Genomic DNA, 22,253 nt, shown 5'->3' on the forward strand with positions numbered 1-22,253 from the left:
ACTGCAAACGTCCAGGTTCAGGAGAAGCTGCTTCCCAACAAACACGAGGCGATTGAACTACACGCCCAATGTAAACAGAAATCTGATCTACCGGCTGCCGTGGCTGCACTCGGGACTTCGGGCTTTGTTGTTTTTGTTTTGCACTATATTCAGACTATTTTGAATTGAAACTCTTTGTTCTGTACAATGGGGTCTAGCGAGTACTGTTTATATAATCTGTTGTGCTGCTGCCAAGTAAGAATCTCGTTGTATAAGAAAATAACTGCAGATGCTGGTACAAATCGATTTATTCACAAAATGCTGGAGTAATGCTGGAGGCAGCCTGACCGGCTGAGTTACTCCAGCATTTTGTGAAAGAATCTCGTTGTTCCGCTTCGGAACAAACAATAAAACTGAATCTTGAAATCTGCTGACAAAATGTTTAGGAAGTAACTGCAGATGCGGGTTTACACCGACGGTCGACACAAAATGCTGGAGTAAATCAGCGGGTCGGGTAACATCACGGGAGAAGAGGAAGAGGCTGCCTGACCCGCTGAGTTACTCCAGCGTTGTTGTGTCCATGTTTGAAATCAGCAGACTTGTGCAAAGAAACGTACCCGGAAATCGCCGACTTTGCAGCAGCGCGGAAGTGAAACTAAGCGCCCGGGACCCGGAGAGGGCAGCAGCGATGGCGAGTATAGACGTGCTACAGTCCATGAAAGATGAGGCGCTTTGCCCCATCTGCTTGGAGTTCTTTGTCCAGCCTGTAACCATAGACTGCGGCCACAATTTCTGCCGGACCTGCATCGTCCAGCACTGGCAGTCGGAGCGAGGGCCGGCCACTTGTCCGCAGTGCCGGGCGCTGCTGCCCGACAAGACGCTCAGACACAACCGGTTCGTGTCCAACATCGTGGAGAATGTAATGAAGCTCAGAGTGGACGAGGCGGTGGTTCAGACGGAGCTCCGCTGCCAGGAGCACGACGAGAGGCTGAAGGTTTACTGCAGCGATGACCAGAGGCCGATCTGTGTGGTGTGTGCCACGTCTCGCCATCACCACGGCCACTCCACCAGCCCGCTTGGTGAGGCCGCTGAACTCCATAAGGTGAGACACCGCGCTCACAGTGAACTGCCACAGGACGGGAACAGGCCTCTCTGTTCACCCAGTCCTCACCCACCACACAGAACAGAGAGAGAGAGTAGCACAGGACAGGACAGGAACAGGCCTCTCTGTCCACCCAGTCCTCACCCACCACACAGAACAGAGAGAGAGTAGCACAGGACGGGAACAGGCCTCTCTGTTCACCCAGTCCTCACCCACCACACAGAACAGGACAGGGACAGGCCTCTCTGTCCACCCAGTCCTCACCCACCACACAGAGCAGGACAGAAACAGACCCTTCGGCCCACAATGCCATAGAAGGTAGAAAAGTACAGCACAGAAACAGGCCCTTCCGCCCACTGTCAGAGAACATAGAACAATACAGCACAGAAACAGGCCCTTCGGCCCATGGTGTCATAGAAGGTAGAAAAGTACAGCACAGTAACAGGCCCTTCGGCCCACAGTGCCATAAAAGGTAGAAAAGTACAGCACAGGAACAGGCCCTTCGGCCCACTGTCATAGCACATAGAAAAGTACAGCACAGAAACAAGCCTTCGGCCACTGTCAGAGAACATGGAACAGTACAGCACAGGAACAGGCCCTTCGGCCCACTGTCATGGCACATAGAAAAGTACAGCACAGTAACAGGCCCTTCGGCCCACAGTGTCATAGAATATGGAAAAGTACAGCACAGGAACAGTTCATTCGGCCCACTCTGTCAGAGAATAAAGCTTAGTCAGCACAGGCACAGGCCATTTGGCCCACACTGTCAGAGACTAAAGCCTAGTCAGCACAGGAACAGGCCATTCGGCCCACTCTGTCAGAGAATAAAGAATAGTGCAGCACTGGAACAGGCCCTTTGGCCCACAGTCATAGAATACACAACAGCACAGAATTAGGCCCTGTGACCCACTGTGCCGTAGAACATTGAAATGTATGGCAGAGGACTTGTCACTTCAGCCCACAGAGTCATAGAATGTAGAAAAATATAGCACAGAAATAGGCCCTGCAGCCCATTATGTCATTGAATATCAAAAGGTTACTCCTTCCAGTGACCCAAACAGACTTTCCAAGCGAGAGAGAGGTTCACATGCACCTCCCCGAACCTAATCTACTACAATGTTCCTGATTCGGTTTCCTATCCATGTTCTCCAGAGATGCTGCCCGACACGCTGAGTGACTCCAGCACTTTGTGTCTTATTATAGGAAAGTACAGCACAGGAGCAGACCATTCAGCCCACAGTGTCGTTGGACATAGAATGGCGCAGCACTGGAGCAGGCCATTCAGCCCACAGTGTTATAGAATACTATACCAAGTGGACCCGTTGGACCCAAACCTCTCCTGTATTGGTGCAACACCCTCTCCTCCCGCCTACTCCTCTCCCCCTCCCCTCTCCTTCCCTTTCCCCTCCCCCCAATCCATCCCCCTCAACCCCTTTATCCTCCCCCTCCCTCCCTCCACCTCCCCCCCCTCTCCCTCGGAGATAGATTTAAACTTTAAAATGTGAATAACTTTAAAAATATAACACTGATTTCAATGAAACTTCTTCCATTAGCACCAAAGGGACGACGGTGAGTAAGGTGGGCCTAAAATTGTCGTGCTATGGTGTCCCGTTTTGGCTGTAGCTCAGGAACAAACAAACGAGAGTTTTAGTATATAGACAGAAAAGTGCAGGGCAAGAACTGACCCTCACAGTTTCATAGAATATAGAAAAATAGAGCACAAGAACAAGCATTTTGACCCACAATATCTATGCTGACCATGACGCTGTATAACTAATCTTCTCTGGTTCAGGTTTATTATTGACACACGTACCAAGGTACAGTGAGAAGCTTTTGTTTGCGTGCTTATCTGATCAAATCAGATAATATTATAAAAGAATAGAATCAAGCCAAACACGAGAGGAAAATCCAGAGCAAAGAGAAAGATGCCAGAGTGCAGAATACCATTTCTCAGCTTTACAATCAGGGGTGGCAATGGTGGCAGAGCGGTAAAGTTGCTTCCTTACAGCGCCAGAGACCCAGATTCAATCCTGACTATGGGTGCTGTCTGTAATGAGTTTGTACATTCTCCCACAAGCGAAAGATGTACAGGTTTGTTGGTTAGTTTGGCTTCAGTAAAAATTGTAAATTGTCCCTCGTGTGTAGGATAGTGCTGATGTACAGGGATCGCCGATCAGTGCGGACTTGATGGGCCGAAGGGCCTGTTTCTGCACTGTATAACTAAACTAAATTAAACTGAACAATGCAACAGTTCCACAGAAAAAATCCAAAGCCTGCAATAAGGTAGGATAGAAAATCAGGTCTGTTGCCTCGATTTTGAAAGGACCATTCAGAAGTGCAATAAGAGGGGAAGAAGGTGTTTCTGACTCTGAAGTTGCTCTCTTGCAAGCTTCTGAATCTTCTGCTTGACAGGACCAGGGAGCAGAAGGAATGACCAGGCTTGGAAAGGTGCTTAATTAATTTGGCTGCTCTTCCGAGGCAGCTTGAAGTATAGATGGAGACAGTGGTGGGGAGTGTGCTCTGTGTGACGGACAGGCTTACATCCACAAATCTCTTCCTGCATATGATCCATGTCATTCCCCATATACTAATGTGTGTCTCCTAAAAGCCACTTTCATATTTGCCATGTACATCTCCTTTAAAGTTTGCACCTCTCACCTAAAGTTATGCCTCCAGTCTTTGACATTTCCTACCTTTTGTGGTGAAAATGTTCTGATTGTCCACCCTATCATATGCCTTTGATAATTTTATAAACGTCTATGGGATCTCCCTTCACCTGCTGGCATTCTGGGGAAAACAACCACTCCTTATACGTAATACCCACCCATCGAGACAACATTCTGAACCCTTCTTTAGACCCAACCTGAAAATCCATCTGTTAGTTCTTTCCCCAGATGCTGCCTGACCCGCGGAGTTCCTCCAGCAGTGTTTTACTCAAGATTCTAACATCTGCAGTTTAGTTTTGTTTAGAGATACAACAGGGAAACAGGCCCTTCAAGGAGAAGATAACTTGCATTGGAGACAGCCCAGATAATGCATATTGTTTGATTGCTCACATTATGTGTTTGCCCTATAAGTAATGGTTGAGTAGGTTTGGTCTGTATTCATTGCTGCTTCGAAGAATGAGATGTGACCTTGTTGAAACATGGAAGGTTATGAGGGGGATTTGCAAGACAGATGTTGAGAAGATGATTTCCCTTGTGAGGGAATCTAAAAACAGGGTCGTTATTCAAGAACGAGCAGTTCCTCATTTCAGATGGAGAAGAGGAGAAACTTCTCCACTGAGGATGGTGAATCTTTGGAATAGTTTACTGCAGAGAGTTGTGGAGTAAAGGTCATTAAATATGTTCAAGAGAGACGAGGACCATGAGAATGGGGAAAGGAAGTGAGTGGTCCTCAGGTGAAGGACACAGGGGGCCATGTTATCAAAATCTGTTCCAATTTCTGACATTCTTAGATTAACTCTTCCATCTCTCTTCACCCATTTTTTAATTGTTACTCCAATTATGAATGGAAATTCTGTCCTTGGCCAGATGCATTGCAGCTACAGCCAAAAAGCACCCCAATGCCTGTGCTTCCTCAGGAATCCGGGATGCCTCCACCGGCACTTACTAACTTCTACAGGTGCACTAAAGAAATCAGGCTCTTGGGATGCATCGCTACTTGTTTTGGGAATAGCTCTGCCTGAAGCAGCGAGAAATTGCAGAGAGTTGTGGATGCTACCCAGGCCATCACACAGGCCACATTCCCCACCATATACTGTTGGAAAGGGTGCAGAGAAGATTTATGAAGATGTTGGCAGTTCTCGAGGGAACGTCAGGGAGAGGTTGAGCAGGCGAAAACTCTTTTCCTCAGAGTGCAGGAGAATGAGGAGTGATCTTATAGAGGTGTACAAAATCATGAGAGGAATAGATCGGGTAGATGCACAGAGGCTCTTAACCAGAGTAGGAGTATCGAGAACCAGAGGACATAGGTTTAAAGTGGGAGGAAAATATTTAACAGGGAAACCTTTTCACACAGTGGGTGGTAGGTGTATGAAATGAGCTGCCAGAGGACGTAGTTGATCCAGATACTATTGCAACGTTTAAGAAACATTTAGACAGGTACATGGATAGGACAGGTTTAGAGGGGTATGGGCCAAACGCAAGCAGGTCCAACTAGTGCTGGTGAGGGCAAATTGGGCCGAACTGCCTGTTTCCACGCTGCAAGATTCTATGACTATGACAATCCATCTGCGTTGCCAAGGGAGAACAGCCAACAAATTCTAGGACCTTTCCCACCATGGTCATTCCCTCTTCTCCCCGTTCCCATCAAGCGGAAGATCCAGAAGCTTGAAAGTCCATAAAGCGAGACTAGGGAATAGCTTCTTCCCCTGTCATAGAAACGTAGAAAATAGGTGCAGGAGTAGGCCATTTGGCCCTTCGAGCCTGATCATCCAGCTCAGTAACCTGTACCTGCCTTCTCTCCGTACCCCCTGATCCCTTCAGCCACAAGGGCCACATCTAACTCCCTCTTAAATATAGCCAATGAACTGGCCTCAACTACCTTCTGTGGCAGAGAATTTCACAGACTCTCTGTGGGAAGAAATGTTTTCTCATCTCAGTCCTAAAAGATTTACCCCTTATCCTTAAGCTATGACCCCTGGTTCTGGACTTCCCGAACATCGGGAACAATCTCCCCGCATCTAGCCTCTCCAACCCCTTAAGAATTTTATATGTTTCAATAAGATCCCCCCTCAGTCTTCTAAATTCCAGCGAGTATAAGCCTTTTCTATCCAGTCTTTCTTCATATGAAAGTCCTGCCATCTCAGGGATCAATCTGGTGAACCTTCTCTGTACTCCCTCTAAGGCTAGAATGTCTTTCCTCAGATTAGGAGACCAAAACTGTGCACAATACTCCAGGTGTGGTCTCACCAAGGCCCTGTACAACTGCAGCAGAACCTCCCTGCTCCTTTACTCAAATCCTCTTGCTATGAATGTTATGGTCATATTTACCATACTTCTGAAAGATCCTATCTGAAGCTAGAGTACAGTCCCAATTCTCCAACTTAACTCATTGCGGACATTGGACTTTTTCTATGGATCTGTTATGCTCCATTGCTGGGAACTATATTCTCCACTCTGGTATTTTCTCTTTGCTCTTACTATTGTACTTGTTTCTTGTTTGATTGTATTCATGTATAGTATTACCTGATTTCTTTGCATAGAACACAAACAAACGTTTTTCACTGCATCTCAGTACACATAACAATAATGAACCTATACCACTACCAAACTCCAATTCTGTTTATCCTGATGATATAGGTGAAGGCTATTTCAGCCCACTGTCTATGCCAGCATAAAGAGCGACCTTATTTCCCATTAATTTTCCCTGCAATCTATTCCTTCCACTTTCCCCATCAATTTTACCCAGATTCAATCGCTCACCTGTATGCTCGGGGCAATTTACTGTGTCATCCTAAACTACCAAACAGAACACAATTACCTTTGGTATTGGTTTTGTATTCTCAAGTGTACAGAGATGCAGTGAAAACATTTGCTCAGCCCGCTATCCAAGCAAGTCATACCATTTATGAGTCCAATCAAACCATAGACAGGTCTACCAGGTCGTGCAAAGAAAACAATAAACAGTGTTGAGTATAGTGCTACACTAGAGAGAAAGTGCAGATGTTCTAAAAATGCAAACGTTGCAAGAATATAGATTGGGTGATCGGGACCATACCAACAGCTTATAAGAGTCTGATAAATAGTCTGATTTATATATGATTTCTATATAGATTTATAATAGCAGGAGAGAAGGTATTCCTGAAAGTCATACACACTTTCAAGATTTTGGATCTTCTGACTGATGCAACAGGCGAGAAGAGAGAATGACTGGGGAGGAAGTTGTCCTTCATCATGTTGTTGCATTCCTGAGGAAGTGTGGTGTCGATGGAGTCGATGAGAGGGAGGCTGGTTTGAATAATAGACTGGGCGACATCGCAACTCTCTGCAATTTCTTGCAGTTTTGGGCAGAGTAGGTGCCAAACCAAGCTGTGATGCATTCTAGTACGATGCTTTCCAGGGTGCATCCGTAGAAATTGGTTGGAGTCACTGGAAACATGCCGGATTGCCTGTTTTATGGAACATGGAAAAAATTACAAGCAAATGGGTGTAATCCACACAAGGAGAACGCCTCATGGACAAACATGGTGGACCAGGTTGAAACTAGATGGCTGGAGCTGTGAGGCTGCTCTACCAGCTGAGCCAGACTATAATTGGGGTTGATCTTCCAGATCATTGACAACAGACTTTAAAAATGTCGTCTTTTTCAGGAGACCTATGTGACTTTTTTTTGCGCGTTTCTCTGTTCCAGGGAATGCTACGGAAAGAAATCGAGTCCCTCAGTGAACAAATGCTTGATTGCTGTGAAAGTCAGGATGAAGAAGAAGAAGATGTAAATAAACTGAAGGTACGAAGGGCCGTTTAAAGGTCCCACACCAAAGCAAAGTTGAGATGGGAAACGAAACAGTTAATGTAAAAACTAGTGTGGCGGTCCAATGTCATGCATGTGAGATATTGATTCAATCTAGCACCAGGTAAATATTTAATTTCCGTGCCTTTCACACCATTATATATTTGGTCTGTTGTAATATTTTGTTTCCTCCGATTCCACGCCAAAGATCACAATGATCATTTGCTCACGGTTCCAGCATCCTGAGTTTCTTGTGCCTTAATTGAAAGGCCCGATGTTTTCTCCAACTACACAGCATGAGAAGCGTAGGGAAGGGAGCAGGAATCAGACAAGTGCTCCATCAAAACACAAAGTGCTGGAGTAATGCAGTGGGTCAGGTCAGGCAGCATCTCTGCAGGGAATGGATAAGCAATGTTTTGGTCTGTTTGTCCATTCCTTTCGCAGATGCTCCTGAACCCATCAGTTCATAGAGTCATATAGCGTAGAAACAGGCCCTTCAGCCCAACTTGCCCACACGGGACAACATGTCCCATCTATACTAGTCTCACCAGCCTGTGTTTGGCCCATATCCTTCTAAACCTACCTGATCCATGTACCTGTCTAAATGTTTCTTAAACGTTGCGATGGTACCTGCCTCAGCTACTACCTCAGGCAACTCGTTCCATACACCTGCCACCCGTTGTGTAAAAAAGTAACCCCTCGGGTTCCTATTAAATCTTTCCCTTCTGCATGTATGTTCTCATCCACATCTTTGCTATAAATGACAAACAGCAATGGGACCACCACCGAACCCCAAGGTACACCATTAGTCACTTGCCTCCAGTCCGAAAAGCAACCTTCCACCATCATCCTCTCCTTCCTTCCATGAAGCCAGTTTTCTATCCATTCAGCTTTCTTTCCTTGGATCCCATGCGATGTATATTTCCTACAGCACTTTGTACTTTGCTGAAGATTCCAGTATCTGCACTTCCTTGTATCTCCATGTGCTCCATCAAGCCTGTCCACCTTTCTAGTCATAACTTTTGACTTCTCTCTATTACATCAATCCATCTAGGACATCTCTCCAGTCTGAAGAGTTCCAGAGGCTCACAAACCTTTGAGCAAACAAGAATCATTCCCTTTCCCTTGGAGATAAAAGGAACTGCATATGCTGGAATCTTGAACAAAACATAAAGTGCTGGAGGAGCTCAGAGGATCAGGCAGCATCAGTGGAGGAAATGGATAGGTAACATTTTGGATCAGGACATTTCTTCAGGCTCATTCCTCAGATTTCTTTCCTCATTCCCTTCTTCAGTAGGTAAAGCTGTTGGCTGAATCTATCCTGCTCTAGATTGTCCCAACCAGAGAAAGTATCCTGTCAACAAGACAGACACAAAATGCTGGAGTAACACAGTGGGACAGGCAGCATCTCTGTCTGAAGGAATGGGTGACGTTTTGGGTCGAGACCCTTTTTCAGACTGAATCAGGGGAGAGAGAGATACAGAGATAATGAAATGTGTTTTGTGTCTATCTTCGGTTTAAACTAGCATCTGCAGTTCCTTCCTGCAACATATCCTGTCAACAACTCCACTCAGAACCTTATTCACTTCCCATATAATACAACTCCTTTTAATGATGTCAAGTTAATGAACCTATTCAACACAGCCTACTGTAAACAAGGAGATTGAATCTGCACCACAGTGTCAAACCATCACCATCCCAGAACATGGGACAAGCCCTTTGGCCCACAATGTCTGCCAAACATAATGACAGGACCAACTCTTATCTGCCTGCACATTGTCCATATCCCACCATTCACTTGCCTGTCCAAAAGCCTCTAAAATGATTCTAATGTATCTGCCTCAACTCCCCCCCCTTACAACAGCACATTCCAAGCACTCACCACCCTTTGTGTAAATAAAAATACTTGCACTGCACATCTCCCTTAAACTTGCTCCTCTCACCTTAAAGATGTTTCCTCCCACGTTCCAAAGATGTGCAGGTTTATATGTTAAATGGCCTCTGTAATTTGTCCCCAGTGTGTTGGATAGAGCTAGTGAATGGGTGATCACTGGTCACCACACACTTGGTGGGCCAAAGGCCCAGTTTCAACGCTGTATCGCTAAAATAAAAAGAAAGGTAAAGACCGATTAAAGATAGTTCAAAGGTCTCCAATGAGGTAGATGGTTGGGCAGAACTGGTCTCTAGTTCGTGAGAGGATGGTTCAGTTGCGTGGAAACAGCTGGAAGAAACTGTCCCTGAATCTGGAGGTGTGTGTTTTCAGTTATAACCTAGCATAATGTTCAGCTGTGGCATGGTGGAACAAAGGGCCTGTTCCTGTGTTGTATTGTTTCCTGTTCTGTGCTCCACGACCCATGCACTTCTCACCTTGCACTGGGTAAATCCACCTGTTGTTTATTCCATCAGAAAGAATCTGCGGCTCTGCAGAAGAACATTGAATCTAAGTTCGAAGAACTGCACCAGTTTCTGCACCAGGAAGAGAAAAAGCTGAAAACAATACTGGAGCAAAAGGAAAATGCCATATTGCAACAAAAAGATGAAAATCTAAAGAAAATCTCCGAACAGCATGCATCACTTAAGGAAGCAATCTTGGACATGCAAGAAAATCTGAGTCTGGAAGATGCAGAGTTTATGCAGGTATTGTCTATTGTTTACATGGGAAACATGATGCCATTACCATTCAGATTCTAAAACCCAATGTACAGTAGAGAACTCCATCAGTCCACATTCAGAACTTTGGCAGCACCAGTCCCAGAATGGGTGGTACGGTGGCGCAGCGGTATAGTTGCCGCCTTACAGCACTTACAGCGCCAGAGACCCAGGTTCGATCCCGACCACAGGTGCTGGCTGTATGGAGTTTGTACGTTCTCCCTGTGACCGCGTGGAGTTTCTCCGATAACTTTGGTTTCCTCCCACACTCCAAAGACATGCAGGTTTGTAGGTTAATTGGCTTTGTAGAAATGCAAATTGTCCCAAGTGTGTGTAGGAGAGTGTTAATGTGCGAGGATCGCTGGTCGGCACAGACTCAGCGGTCAGAAGGGCCTGTTTCCGGGCTGTATCTCTAAACTCTAAACCAATATCGCAGCTTTTCCAGACTCTTGCATCGTATTCATTAATACTCCAACACACTTAATTAATGTAGAAACAAGAAATTGCTGATGCTGGTTTCCACAAGAGGATACAAAGTTCTTGAATAGCTCAGCAAGTCAAGCACCATTGAACATGCTGCTTCACCTGCTGATATAACAGCACCATCAAACATGCTGCTTCATCTGCTGTTATAACAGCACCATCAAACATGCTGCTTCACCTGCTGTTATAACAGCACCATCGAACATGCTGCTTCACCTGCTGTTATAACAGCACCATTGAACATGCTGCTTCACCTGCTGATATAACGGCACCATCAAACATGCTGCTTCACCTGCTGAGTTATAACAGCACTATGTACACTAATGAGGCCTGAATCACTCTAGAGGAGGTTCTGACCCAATTCATCATGTTTCCTTTCCCCCTCGACAGATGCTGCATGATCTGATGAATTCCTCAGGCACTTTGTGTTTTGCACTGTTTTAAATCAGTGTTTACAGATGATATGCAGAATAACAATAAACATTCCAGTTAACTCGTTATCACCTACCACACAGGCAACAATGGACCATTGTGAGTTACACCTTTCCTCGATCATCGCTTTTTGCATATCTTTCATTCATTTCTTCTATGTACCTTCTATATCTCTCATTTTCGTTTCCCCTGACTCTCAGTCTGAAGAAGGGTCTCGACCCCAAACCTATTCCTTTCTTCCAGAGATGCTGCCTGGCCCGCTGAGTTACTCCAGATTTTTCCAGTTCTATTCCAGTTAACCAGGTACATTTAAACAGAGCACTGGAAGCAGAACGAGGCAAGTTTCAAGGAAGCATGGGGAGTGGGGCCCAGGTGAGTTTTAAGGGAGAACTGGTTAAGTCAAGTTGAGCTTATTGTCATATGAATACAGTGAGGGACAGATGCAGTGAAAATCTTGCCTCTTGCACCATCACAAGCTTATAGACATGATCAGCACACAGAATCATGTTAGACTCAAGTTCTGCAAGCCAGTGAAAAGGAAAAGACTAGTTGGGCATTGAGTATAAGTGTCAGGAAGACACAATGCAGATTTTTAGCACTTTGGTTAGACCTCATTTGGAGTATTGTGTGCAGTTCTGGACACCCCAATATAAGAAGTCTGTAGAGGCCTTGGAGAGAATGCACTAGATGTTTACCAGAATGATGCCTGGATTACAGGGAATTAGTATCAGAAGAGGATGGACAAACTTGGATAGTTTTCTCTGGACTGTCGGTGTTTTCTCTGGACTGCTGTAAGTAGATCAAATTAAGAGAGCCACCGGGTAGACAGTCAGAACCCTTTCTCATGGTGGAAATATGAAAGATCAGTGGGCATAGCTTGATGGTGAGGAGACAAAATATAATGGAGATGTGTGGGGCAGGCGAGCGAGGGTGGTTGGTGCCTGGAATGCAGGGCCAGGGGTGGTAGTGGTGGATGCAGGACCAATACTGGTGTTTATGGGCTTTTAGACAGGCACGTCATGGTCACGTGCAGGCAGATGAGATTAGTTTATCTTGGCATCATGTTTGGAACAGGCATTGTGGGCCAAAGGGCCTGCTCCAGTATTGTGCTGTGCTGCTCTGTGAGTGTGGAACTTTAGCACCAGAATGCTGAAGGAAGAATGGCAACTAAGAGTTGGAAGGAACGGCAGATGCTAGTTTAAACCGGAGATAGTTTGACTTCTCTAACTTCAAGTAACCCTTGCTTTCCCTCTCACTCCATCCCTCCCCCTTCCCAGTACTCCAACCAGTCTGACTGTCCCTGATTACATTTTATCTCTGATTGCTTTGTTGTTACCTTCTCCTCGCTAACAATGATCTATTCTACATTTTCATTGATCTCCACCCCCTTTGATGTCTCGTTCTCACACCTTATACTTTCTTATCTCTGTATCTCCCCCTCCCCTGACTCTCAATCTGAAGAAGGGTCTCAACCCGAAACATCACCCATTCCTTCTCTCCAGAAATGCAGCCTGTCCCACTGAGATACTCCAGCATTTTATCATATCATATCATATATATACAGCCGGAAACAGGCCTTTTCGGCCCTCCAAGTCCGTGCCGCCCAGTGATCCCCGTACATTAACACTCTCCTACACCCACTAGGGACAATTTTTACATTTACCCAGCCAATTAACCTACATACCTGTACGTCTTTGGAGTACGTCTTTTGTGTCTATCAGTGGCGACTAAGACCCTGGTGTGTTAAAAGGAACAGGGAAATCAACAAGTGATGTGGCAAATTGGATGCATCAGGACTTCCAAATAGTCACACCGTGAAATAATAGTTTATTGCACCAAAAAATCATTTCCTCATAGGTCTGTGAGCTTCAATTTTAACAGTTTTTCTGTTAATTGACCATAGACCTTGGAACATTGCACAGGAGCCGACCTTTCACCCCACAATCTCACAGCTGAATATGATTCCAAGCTAAACTAATCTCTTCAGCCTGCACATGATCCATATCCCTCCATGCCCTGCAAATCCATGTGCCTATCTAAAAGCCACTTAAATGCTGCCATTTTATCGACATGCCCTCCACCGAGAATTTTAAACTATGAGTTCGGTATTGAAACTATTCTGTGTCCAAATCTTGTGACTCAGTGTAACGTCAAATTGCAGTTTTTACGCAATAATATTGGAAATGCATCTTTACCATTGTTTAAGTTTCTGACAGATCTTTGTAATGCAATATTGTAATAAAAGGCCCACCCTTTTACTGGTGGTTCAGCGATAAAGTTGCTGCCTCACAGCACCAGGGACCCGGGTTTGATCCTGACGACGCGTATTGTCTGTACAGAGTTTGTACGTTTTCCCCGTGACCTCCGTGGGATTTCTCAGAGATCTTCGGTTTCCGCACACACTCCAAAGCCGCACAATTTTGTGGATAATTGGCTTGGTTTAAATGTAATTGGTCAGCAGTATGTGCAAGATAGTGTCAATGTGCGGGGATCGCTGGTCGGTGTGGGCTCAGTGGGTCGAAGGGCCTGTTTCTCTGCTGTATCTCTACAATTAAAAAGTAAAACGAAAACAATCTTCTCTCTTTCAGGATATTAAAAATATTCTTGGCCGGTAAGTGCATTATTGTCCATATTTGGCTGACAATTATATATTCTGTAATGCAACCCATTCCACCTGTAGTCCTTTGCATTGTTGGATATGGATGGCAGACAAAGTGAATGAATACTTGGGTTCATTGGAGCAAAAAACTTTAGGGGCTGGAAATCCAGAACAAAGACAGGAGACACACGGAAATGGAGATGCTGAAATCTTGAGCAAAACACAGGGTGGTGGAGGAACTCAGCGGCATCTGTAGATGGAATGGACAGGCGACATTTCGGGTCGGGACCCTTCTTCATACTGATTGTAATAGCAGGGAGAAAGCTGAGAAGGGGTTGTGGGTGGGACAAAGCCTGGTGAGTGATAGGTGGATACAGTTTGGGCGGGGGTTTTATTGGTAGTGGAATAAGTGATACAGGCTGGAGATAAAAAGGCAACAAACATGTGTCAGATAAGAAGAGAGGGTGGGTGAAATGCAAAGTAAAAGGGAGGGATGTAGATGGAAGGGGACAGGGCAAGATACATAGAACAGACAGCACAAGAACTGGCATTTCAGCCCACAATGTGTATGCCATACATGATGCCAGACAAACCATTATCTACTTGCACATACTTTTTTGAGGATGTAACAAGTAGATTGGATAAGGGAGAGCCAGTGGATATCGTGCATCTTTGGCATGTTCCCACACAAAAGACTAGTGTGCAAAATTAGAGGCCGTGGTATTGGGAGTAGGATATTGATATGGATAGAGAACTGCTTGGCAGACAGGAAGTAAAGTAGGAATTACCAGGTCCTTTTCAGAATGGCAGGCAGTGACTTGTGGGGTGCCGCAAGGCTCGGTGCTGGGACCCCAGTTATTTACAATATATATTAACGATTTAGATGTGGGAATTAAATGTAACATCTGCAAGTTTGTGGATGACACAAAGCTGCATGGCAGTGTGAGCTGCGAGGAAGATGTTATGAGGCTGCAGGGTAAGTTGGGTAGGTTGGATAAGTGGGCAGATGCATGGCAGATGTAGTATAATGTGGACAAATGTGAAGTTATCCACTTTGGTGGCAAGAACAGGAAGGCAAATTATTATCTGAATGGTGTCAGATTACGAAGAGACTTGGGTATGCTTGTACATCAGTCACTGAAAGTAAGCATGCTGGTACAGCAGGCAGTGAAGAAAGCTAATGGCATGTTGGTCTTCTTTGCGAGAGGATTTGAGTTTAGGAGCAAGGAGGTCCTGCTGCAGTTGTACAGGGTCCTGGTGAGACCGCACCTGGAGTATTGTGTGCAATTTTCGTCTCCTAATTTGAGGAAGGACATTATTGCTATTGAGGGAGTGCAGCGTAGGTTCACCAGGTTAATTCCCCGGGATTGCGGGACTGACATATGATGAAAGAATTGGTTGACTGGGCTTCTATTCACTGGAATTTAGAAGGATGTCAGGGGATCTAATACAAACATATACATTTCTTAGAGGATTGGACAAGCTAGATGCAGATAAATATTTCCCAATGTTGGGGGAATCCAGAACGAGGAGTCACAGTTTAAGAATAAGGGGTAAGCCATTTAGGACTGAGATGAGGAAAAACTTTATCACCCAGAGAGTTGTGAATCTATCGCATTCTCTGCCACAGAGGCCAGTGGAGGCCAATTCGCTGGATGTTTTCATGGAAACAAGCATACAGTAGATAGATAGAAAATAGGCGCAGGAGTAGGCCATTCAGCCCTTCGAGCAAGCACCGCCATTGAATGTGATCATGGCTGATCATCCACAATCAGTACCCCGTTCCTCCCTTCTCCCCATATCCCTTGATTCCACTAGCCCTAAGAGCTTTATCTAATTCTGTTTTGAATGCATCCAGTGTATCGGCCTCCACTGCCTTCTAAGGCAGAGAATTTTCTTCACTGTCAGCGGTAGCTGCATGCTTACTTTCAGTGACTGATGTACTAGGACACCCAGGTATCGTTGCACCTCCCCTTTTCCTAATCTGATGCCATTCAGATAATAATCTGCCGCCTTGTTCTTGCCACCAAAATGGAAACCTCACATTTATCCACATTAAAATGCATCTGCCCACTCACCCAACCTATCCAAGTCACCATGCATCCTTAAAGCATCCTCTTCACAGTTCACACTGCCACCCAGCTTTGTGTCATTTTCAAATTTGCTAATGTTACTTTTAATTCCTTCATCTAAATCATTAATATATATTGTAAATAGTTATGGACCCAGCCTTGCGGCACCCCACTAGTCACACCCTGTCATTCTGAAAGGGATCTGTTAATTCCTACACTTTGTTTCCTGTCTGCCAACCAATTTTCTATCCAGGTCAATACCCAACCCTATGTGCTCTAATTCTGCCCACTAAACTCCTGTGTGGGACCTTATCAAAGACTTTCTGAAAACCAGATACACTACATCCACTGGCTCCCCCTTATCCATTTTACTTGTTACATCCTTAAATAATTCCAGAAGATTAGTCAAGCAGGCTTTCCCCTTCGTAAATCAATGCTGACTTGGACCGATCCTGTTACTGCTATCCAAATGTGCTGCTAATACATCTTTAATAATTGACTCCATCAACTTCCCCACCACCAGTGTCAGGCTAACTGGTGTATAATTCCCTGTTTTCTCTCTCCCTCCTTTCTTAAAATGTGGGATAACATTAGCTACCCTCCAACGCACATGAACTGATCCAGAATCTATAGAACATTGCAAAATGATCACCATCCACAATTTCTAGAGCCATCTAGAATGCCCATCAGGCCCTGCGGATTAATCAGCCTTCAGTCCCATCAGTCAACCCAACACCATTTCCTGACACCCTGGATCCTCTGTCCCCTAGTACATCTGGGAGATTGTTTGTGTCTTCCTTAGTAAAGACAGAATCAAAGTACCTGTTCATCTCGTTTGTAATTTTCTTCTTCCCCATAATAAATTCACCTGTTTCTGTCTCCAAGAGACCCACATTTGTCTTAACTAATCTTTTCCTTTTTTCATACCTAAACATGGAGAAGGTTAATAGCTGGTGGCTGTTAAGCTACCAGCAATGGATAATAAAAACCAATGTCTCATGTGCAAGGGATGAGATATGATACAATACAATAGAACTTTACTTATCCCAGGAGAGAAATTGTTCTGCCAGCAAAATACAACATAAAACACAAGATACATGAAGCATGGAATTTAAGTGCTGAGTGGAAAGTCCAGGATTTGGGATGCAATACGGGGAGTTCAATACTATCAGAAGTGTTGCCTTTTGGTTGAGGTCTCCATTTGCTTTCTGAGGTAGCCCTTGCAGAATACTATAAAAACCAACTGAAAATTCCTCCTTGGTCAATAACTATCCCCAATCAACACATAGAATAGCTTGATTTATATATTTCTTATATATGTTGTTCATATTTCCCTATGACCTAAGTCTCGGATAGTAGTCTCTGAAAAGTCAGAAGTTGAGGGCAGTGCTGACAAGTATATAAGGTGACATCAAAGATATGGTGTATCATTCTACTTTTGCATCTCAGCGATACTTTTTATTTCCAACACAGGTGTGAAAACATGCAGTTCCAAAGACCCGCCAGAGTTTCCATTGACCTCAGTCAAGATGATTTCAGCGGCCCCTTTCAGTTCAGCCTGTGGAAACGGATGCTGAAACTAATTAATCCAGGTAAACTTATCTTCCGGTAGAGTCGAGGAATTATGGTGTTTGAAATATGGAAAAGATTTTGATAGAGTTGTGAGGAAAAATTGACACATTTGTTCCAGTCTGAAGAACGGTTTCGCCCTGAAACGTCACCTATTCCTTTTATCCAGAGATGCTGCCTGACCCACTGAGTTACTCCAGCTTCTTGTGTCTAAGTTCAGTGTAAATTAGCCCCTGCATGTCCTTCCTACACATTTGGGCCAGGCCAGCCCACAGGTTCAGTAGCGATACACCATATATGTAACATGGCTGGTAATCCTGGGGCCTGAACTAACAGTTTAAAGAGTTCAGTACAGTGCAGGAGCAGACCCTTTGGCCCACAATGTCCATGCCGACAATGAAGCCAAGATAAACTAATCTCCTCTACCTGAAACCTATTCCTCCATTCTCTGCATATCCATGCACCTCTCTAAAAGACACTATTGTGTCTGCCTCCACCATCTCATCCAGCAACATGCTCCAGGCATCCTCTGTGTTAAAAAGAACATGCCCCGTACATTTTTTTTAACTTCATCGCTCTCACCTTAAAGCCACGTCCTGTGGTCCACAACATTTTCACCCTGGGGAAAAAAGGTTGTGAATGTCTACCTTATCTCTGCCTTCCATCAGTTTAAGCATTGCTGCTATCAGCTTCATATCACACGATGGAAACCGTGTCATTTAAATTCAGTTCATAATTTGGAATTTCATCATTTCATAATTTGGAATTTTGAAATAATTTGGAGTAACTGGCCTATATTAAGATGACCATGAAAAATGCAATAGACAATAGGTGCAGGAGGAGGCCATTCGGCCCTTCGAGCCAGCAATGTGATCATGGCTGATCATTCTCAATCAGTACCCTGTTCCTGCCTTCTCCCCATACCCCCTGACTCCGCTATCCTTAAGAGCTCTATCTAGCTCTCTCTTGAATGCATTCAGAGAATTGGTCACCACTGCCTTCTGAGGCAGAGAATTCCACAGATTTACAACTCACTGACTGAAAAGGTTTTTCCTCATCTCCGTTCTAAATGGCCTACCCCTTATTCTTAAACTGTGGCCCCTGGTTCTGGACTTCCCCCAACATTGGGAATATGTTTCCTGCCTCTAACGTGTCCAAACCCTTCATAATCTTATATGTTTCGATAAGATCCCCTCTCTTCCTTCTAAATTCCAATGTATACAAGCCTAGTCACTCCAGTCTTTCAACATATGACAGTCCCGCCATTCCGCCCTCAATAGCAAGAATATCCTTCCTCAAATTTGGTGACCAAAACTGCACACAGTACTCCAGCTGCGGTCTCACTAGGGCTCTGTACAACTGCAGAAGGACCTCTTGGCTCCTATACTCAACTCCTCTTGTTATGAAGGCCAACATTCCATACCATACCATACCATACCATATATATACAGCCGGAAACCGGCCTTTTCGGCCCACCAAGTCCGTGCCGCCCAGCGATCCCCGTACACTAACACTATCCTATACCCACTAGGGACAATTTTTACATTTTACCCAGCCAATTAACCTACATACCTGTACGTCTTTGGAGTCTGGGAGGAAACCGAAGATCTCGGAGAAAACCCACGCAGGTCACGGGGAGAACGTACAAACTCCTTACAGTGCAGCACCCGTAGTCAGGATCGAACCTGAGTATCCGGCGCTGCATTCGCTGTAAAGCAGCAACTCTACCGCTGCGCTACCGTGCCGCCATTGGCTTTCTTCACTGCCTGCTGTACCTGCATGCTTTCTTTCAGTGACCGATACACTAGAACACCCAGATCTCGTTGTACGTCCCCTTTTCCTAACTTGACACCATTCAGATAATAACCTGCCTTCCTATTCTTACCATCAAAGTGGATAACCTCACACTTATCCACATTAAACTGCATCTGCCATGCATCCGCCCACTCACACAACCTGTCCAAGTCACCCTGCAACCTCATAGCATCTTCCTCACAGTTCACACTGCCACCTAGCTTTGTGTCATCTGCAAATTTGCTAATGGTACTTTTAATCCCTTCATCCAAGTCATTAATGTATATTGTAAACAGCTGCGGTCCCAGCACCGAGCCTTGCGGTACCCCACTAGATACTGCCTGCCATTCTGAAAGGGACCCATTTATCCCCACTCTTTGCTTTCTGTCTGCCAACCAATTTTCGATCCATGATCACATTGTCAGTATCCTACCCCCAATACCATGTGCTCTAATTTTGCCCACTAATCTCCTATGTGGGACCTTGTCAAAAGCTTTCTGAAAGTCAAGGTATAGCACATCCACCTGCTCTCCCCCGTCAATTATCCTAGTTACATCCTCAGAGGTACAGGTGAACCTCTGCCTTACCTGGAAAGACTGTTTGGGTCCTTGGATGGAGTCGAGGGGGAAGGTAAATGGACAGGTGTTGCATCCCCTGCAGTTGCAGGGGAAAGTACCTGGGGGGGGAGTGGTTTGGGTGGGAAGGAACGAGCTGACCAGGGAGTTTTGGAGGGAACGGTCTCTGTGGAAAGCAGAAAGGGGTGGAGATGGGAAGATGTGGCCAGCAGTGGGATCCTGTTGGAGGTGGCAAAAATGTTGGAGGATTATATGTTGTATGCGATGGCTGATGGGGTGGAAGGCAAGGACAAGGGGGACTCTGTCCTTGTTACGAATGGGGAGAGGGGGGAGCAATGTGTCAAAATGTTTGATTGGCAAATCGTGTGAATTCACCATGCAGACCTTTTTCTCCCCTTCAGTCCCGATCAAACTGAAGCTGAATCCGAACACTGCGCATCCGAGACTCATCCTGTCCAGTGACCTGACAGCCATCAGACTCGGTGCTAAACAGATGGTCCCTGACAGACCAGAGCGATTTGTGCAGTGGCACGGTGTCCTGGCTTCTCAGGGCTTCAACACTGGGAGCCACTACTGGGAGGTAGAGGTCGGAAGGAACACTATGTGGAGTGTGGGAGTGGTAAAGGCATCGGTACCGAGGAAAGCGGAGTTCACACCGGAGCAGAAATCCGGAGCCTGGGTATTGTGGCGTCTGGGAGAGGAATATACCACTATGTCTTCACCACGTACTGCCCTCCCTGTTCCAGTCAAACCCCAGAGATTGGGCGTCTACCTGAACTATGAGGCTGGCCAGGTGACACTGTACAATGCCGATTACATGTCACATCTGTACACTTTCACGGACAAGTTCACCGAGAAACTCTTTCCTTTCTTCTTAACGGGCTGCAACATTGATTCATTGCAAATAATCCACTTGCATATATAGGTTTATTTGGTGAATGCGCGGTCAACCTTTATGGGGAGACACTTGAAACTGCCCTACTCCAGGGGTTATCAGTGTTAATCAGTGTCTGATAAGTCGTTCCAACAATGTCTCCACCTGTAAACTCCATCTTTAGATATCTAAGACCAAGTAGACCTGTTGGGGCCCAAATCTCTCATGCATTGGTGCAGCACCCTCTCCTCTCCCCCTCCCCCCCTACACCCCCCTCCCCTTCCCTCCCTAGGAGATAGATTTAAACTTTAAAATATGAATAACTTTAAAAATATACACCGATTTCAATGAAACTTCTTCCATTCGCACCAAAGGGATGAGTAAGGTGGGCCTAAAATTGTCACGCTATCGTGTAACGTTTTGGCTGTAGTTCAGGAACAGACAAACAAACAAACAAACGACAGTTTTAGTATGTCGATGTCCCTATCTGCAAACATTCCTGAGCCAAACATCTCTAACACATTCTGATGCGTTAAACTTGCCCTCACTACCCATCTTTTTGGCCAATTAACACTGAGCTTAGCCATCTTCATTTATTCCTATTTTGCTCAACTTAAATATACATAAAATTCTGGAATGCTGATAAAAGGTCAGCAAATCTACAGGTTCACCCTGTGACTGTGTGGGTTTCCTCCGGTGCTCGGGTTTCTTCAAATAATCTAAAGACATGCTGCGCCACCGTGTCGCCTATTATTAAGATTTAGTTCGGGATATGCTGAGAACAGAAGATTTTAATTTTGGTGGTCATGCCCGTTGTTTGAAATGCACCTTATTTTATATGTGTATTTTGTGTACCTTTTTTGAGATGCTTGTGTGTATTTCACTAACTTAAATGCTTCCTGAGTCTAATATTATGCACAGATTATGCAGAAGTGGCTGCGACTAACGGCTGCGGCTCGCTAGCAGTCTGTTCGTCTTTTTTCCTTTTTTTTTGTTGTGTGTCGGTGTTTGGATGGTTTTTGTATTTTTTTTTTGGTTGTGTATGTGTGGGGGGTGGTGGTGTGGGTGGGGGTGGTGGTGTGGGTGGGGGGTGGCGGGGGGGGGGGGGGGGGTGGGGGAAACTTTTCTCTTCCTCACGGCTCACGGCTCGGCTGCGGGGCCTAACATCGCCCGGTGCGGCTCGGCCGCTGGACTTTACATCGCCTGGTGCGGCTTGGCCGCTGGACTTTACATCGCCCGGTGCGGCTTGGCCGCTGGACTTTACATCGCCCGGTGCGGCTTGGTCGCTGGACTTAACAGTGCCCGGTGCGGCTCGGCCGCGGGACTTTACATCGCCTGGTGCGGATCGGCCGCGGGACTTTACATCGCTGGTGCGGCTTGGCCGCTGGACTTAACATTGCCCGGTGCAGCTCGGCCGCGGGACTTAACATCGCCCGGTGCGGCTCGGCTGCGGGACTTAACATCGCCCGGTGCAGCTCGGCTGCGGGACTTTACATCGCTGGTGCGGCTCGACCACGGGACTTTACATCGCCCGGTGCGGCTCGGCTGCGGAACTTAACATCGCCCGGTGCGGCTCGGCTGCGGGACTTTACATCGCTGGTGCGGCTCGACCACGGGACTTTACATCGCCCGGTGCGGCTCGGCTGCGGGACTTAACATCGCCAGGTGCGGC

The 22,253-nt window shown here is 45.7% G+C and overlaps 1 protein-coding gene across 1 annotated transcript; it reads left to right on the forward strand.

Moving 5' to 3' along the window:
* The first annotated feature begins 620 nt into the window (after positions 1-620).
* On the forward strand, positions 621-21,610 carry LOC144602777 (E3 ubiquitin-protein ligase TRIM39-like). The gene is made up of 6 exons (XM_078415910.1): positions 621-1,081; positions 7,436-7,531; positions 9,941-10,171; positions 13,687-13,709; positions 17,243-17,361; positions 20,109-21,610. The coding sequence occupies exons 1-6, from the start codon at positions 668-670 to the stop codon at positions 20,630-20,632; spliced, it is 1,407 nt and encodes a 468-aa protein (XP_078272036.1). The 5' UTR covers positions 621-667; the 3' UTR covers positions 20,633-21,610.
* Positions 21,611-22,253: the final 643 nt, after the last annotated feature.

Source organism: Rhinoraja longicauda, chromosome 19, assembly GCF_053455715.1.
Source record: "Rhinoraja longicauda isolate Sanriku21f chromosome 19, sRhiLon1.1, whole genome shotgun sequence".
Classification (NCBI taxonomy): domain Eukaryota; kingdom Metazoa; phylum Chordata; class Chondrichthyes; order Rajiformes; family Arhynchobatidae; genus Rhinoraja; species Rhinoraja longicauda.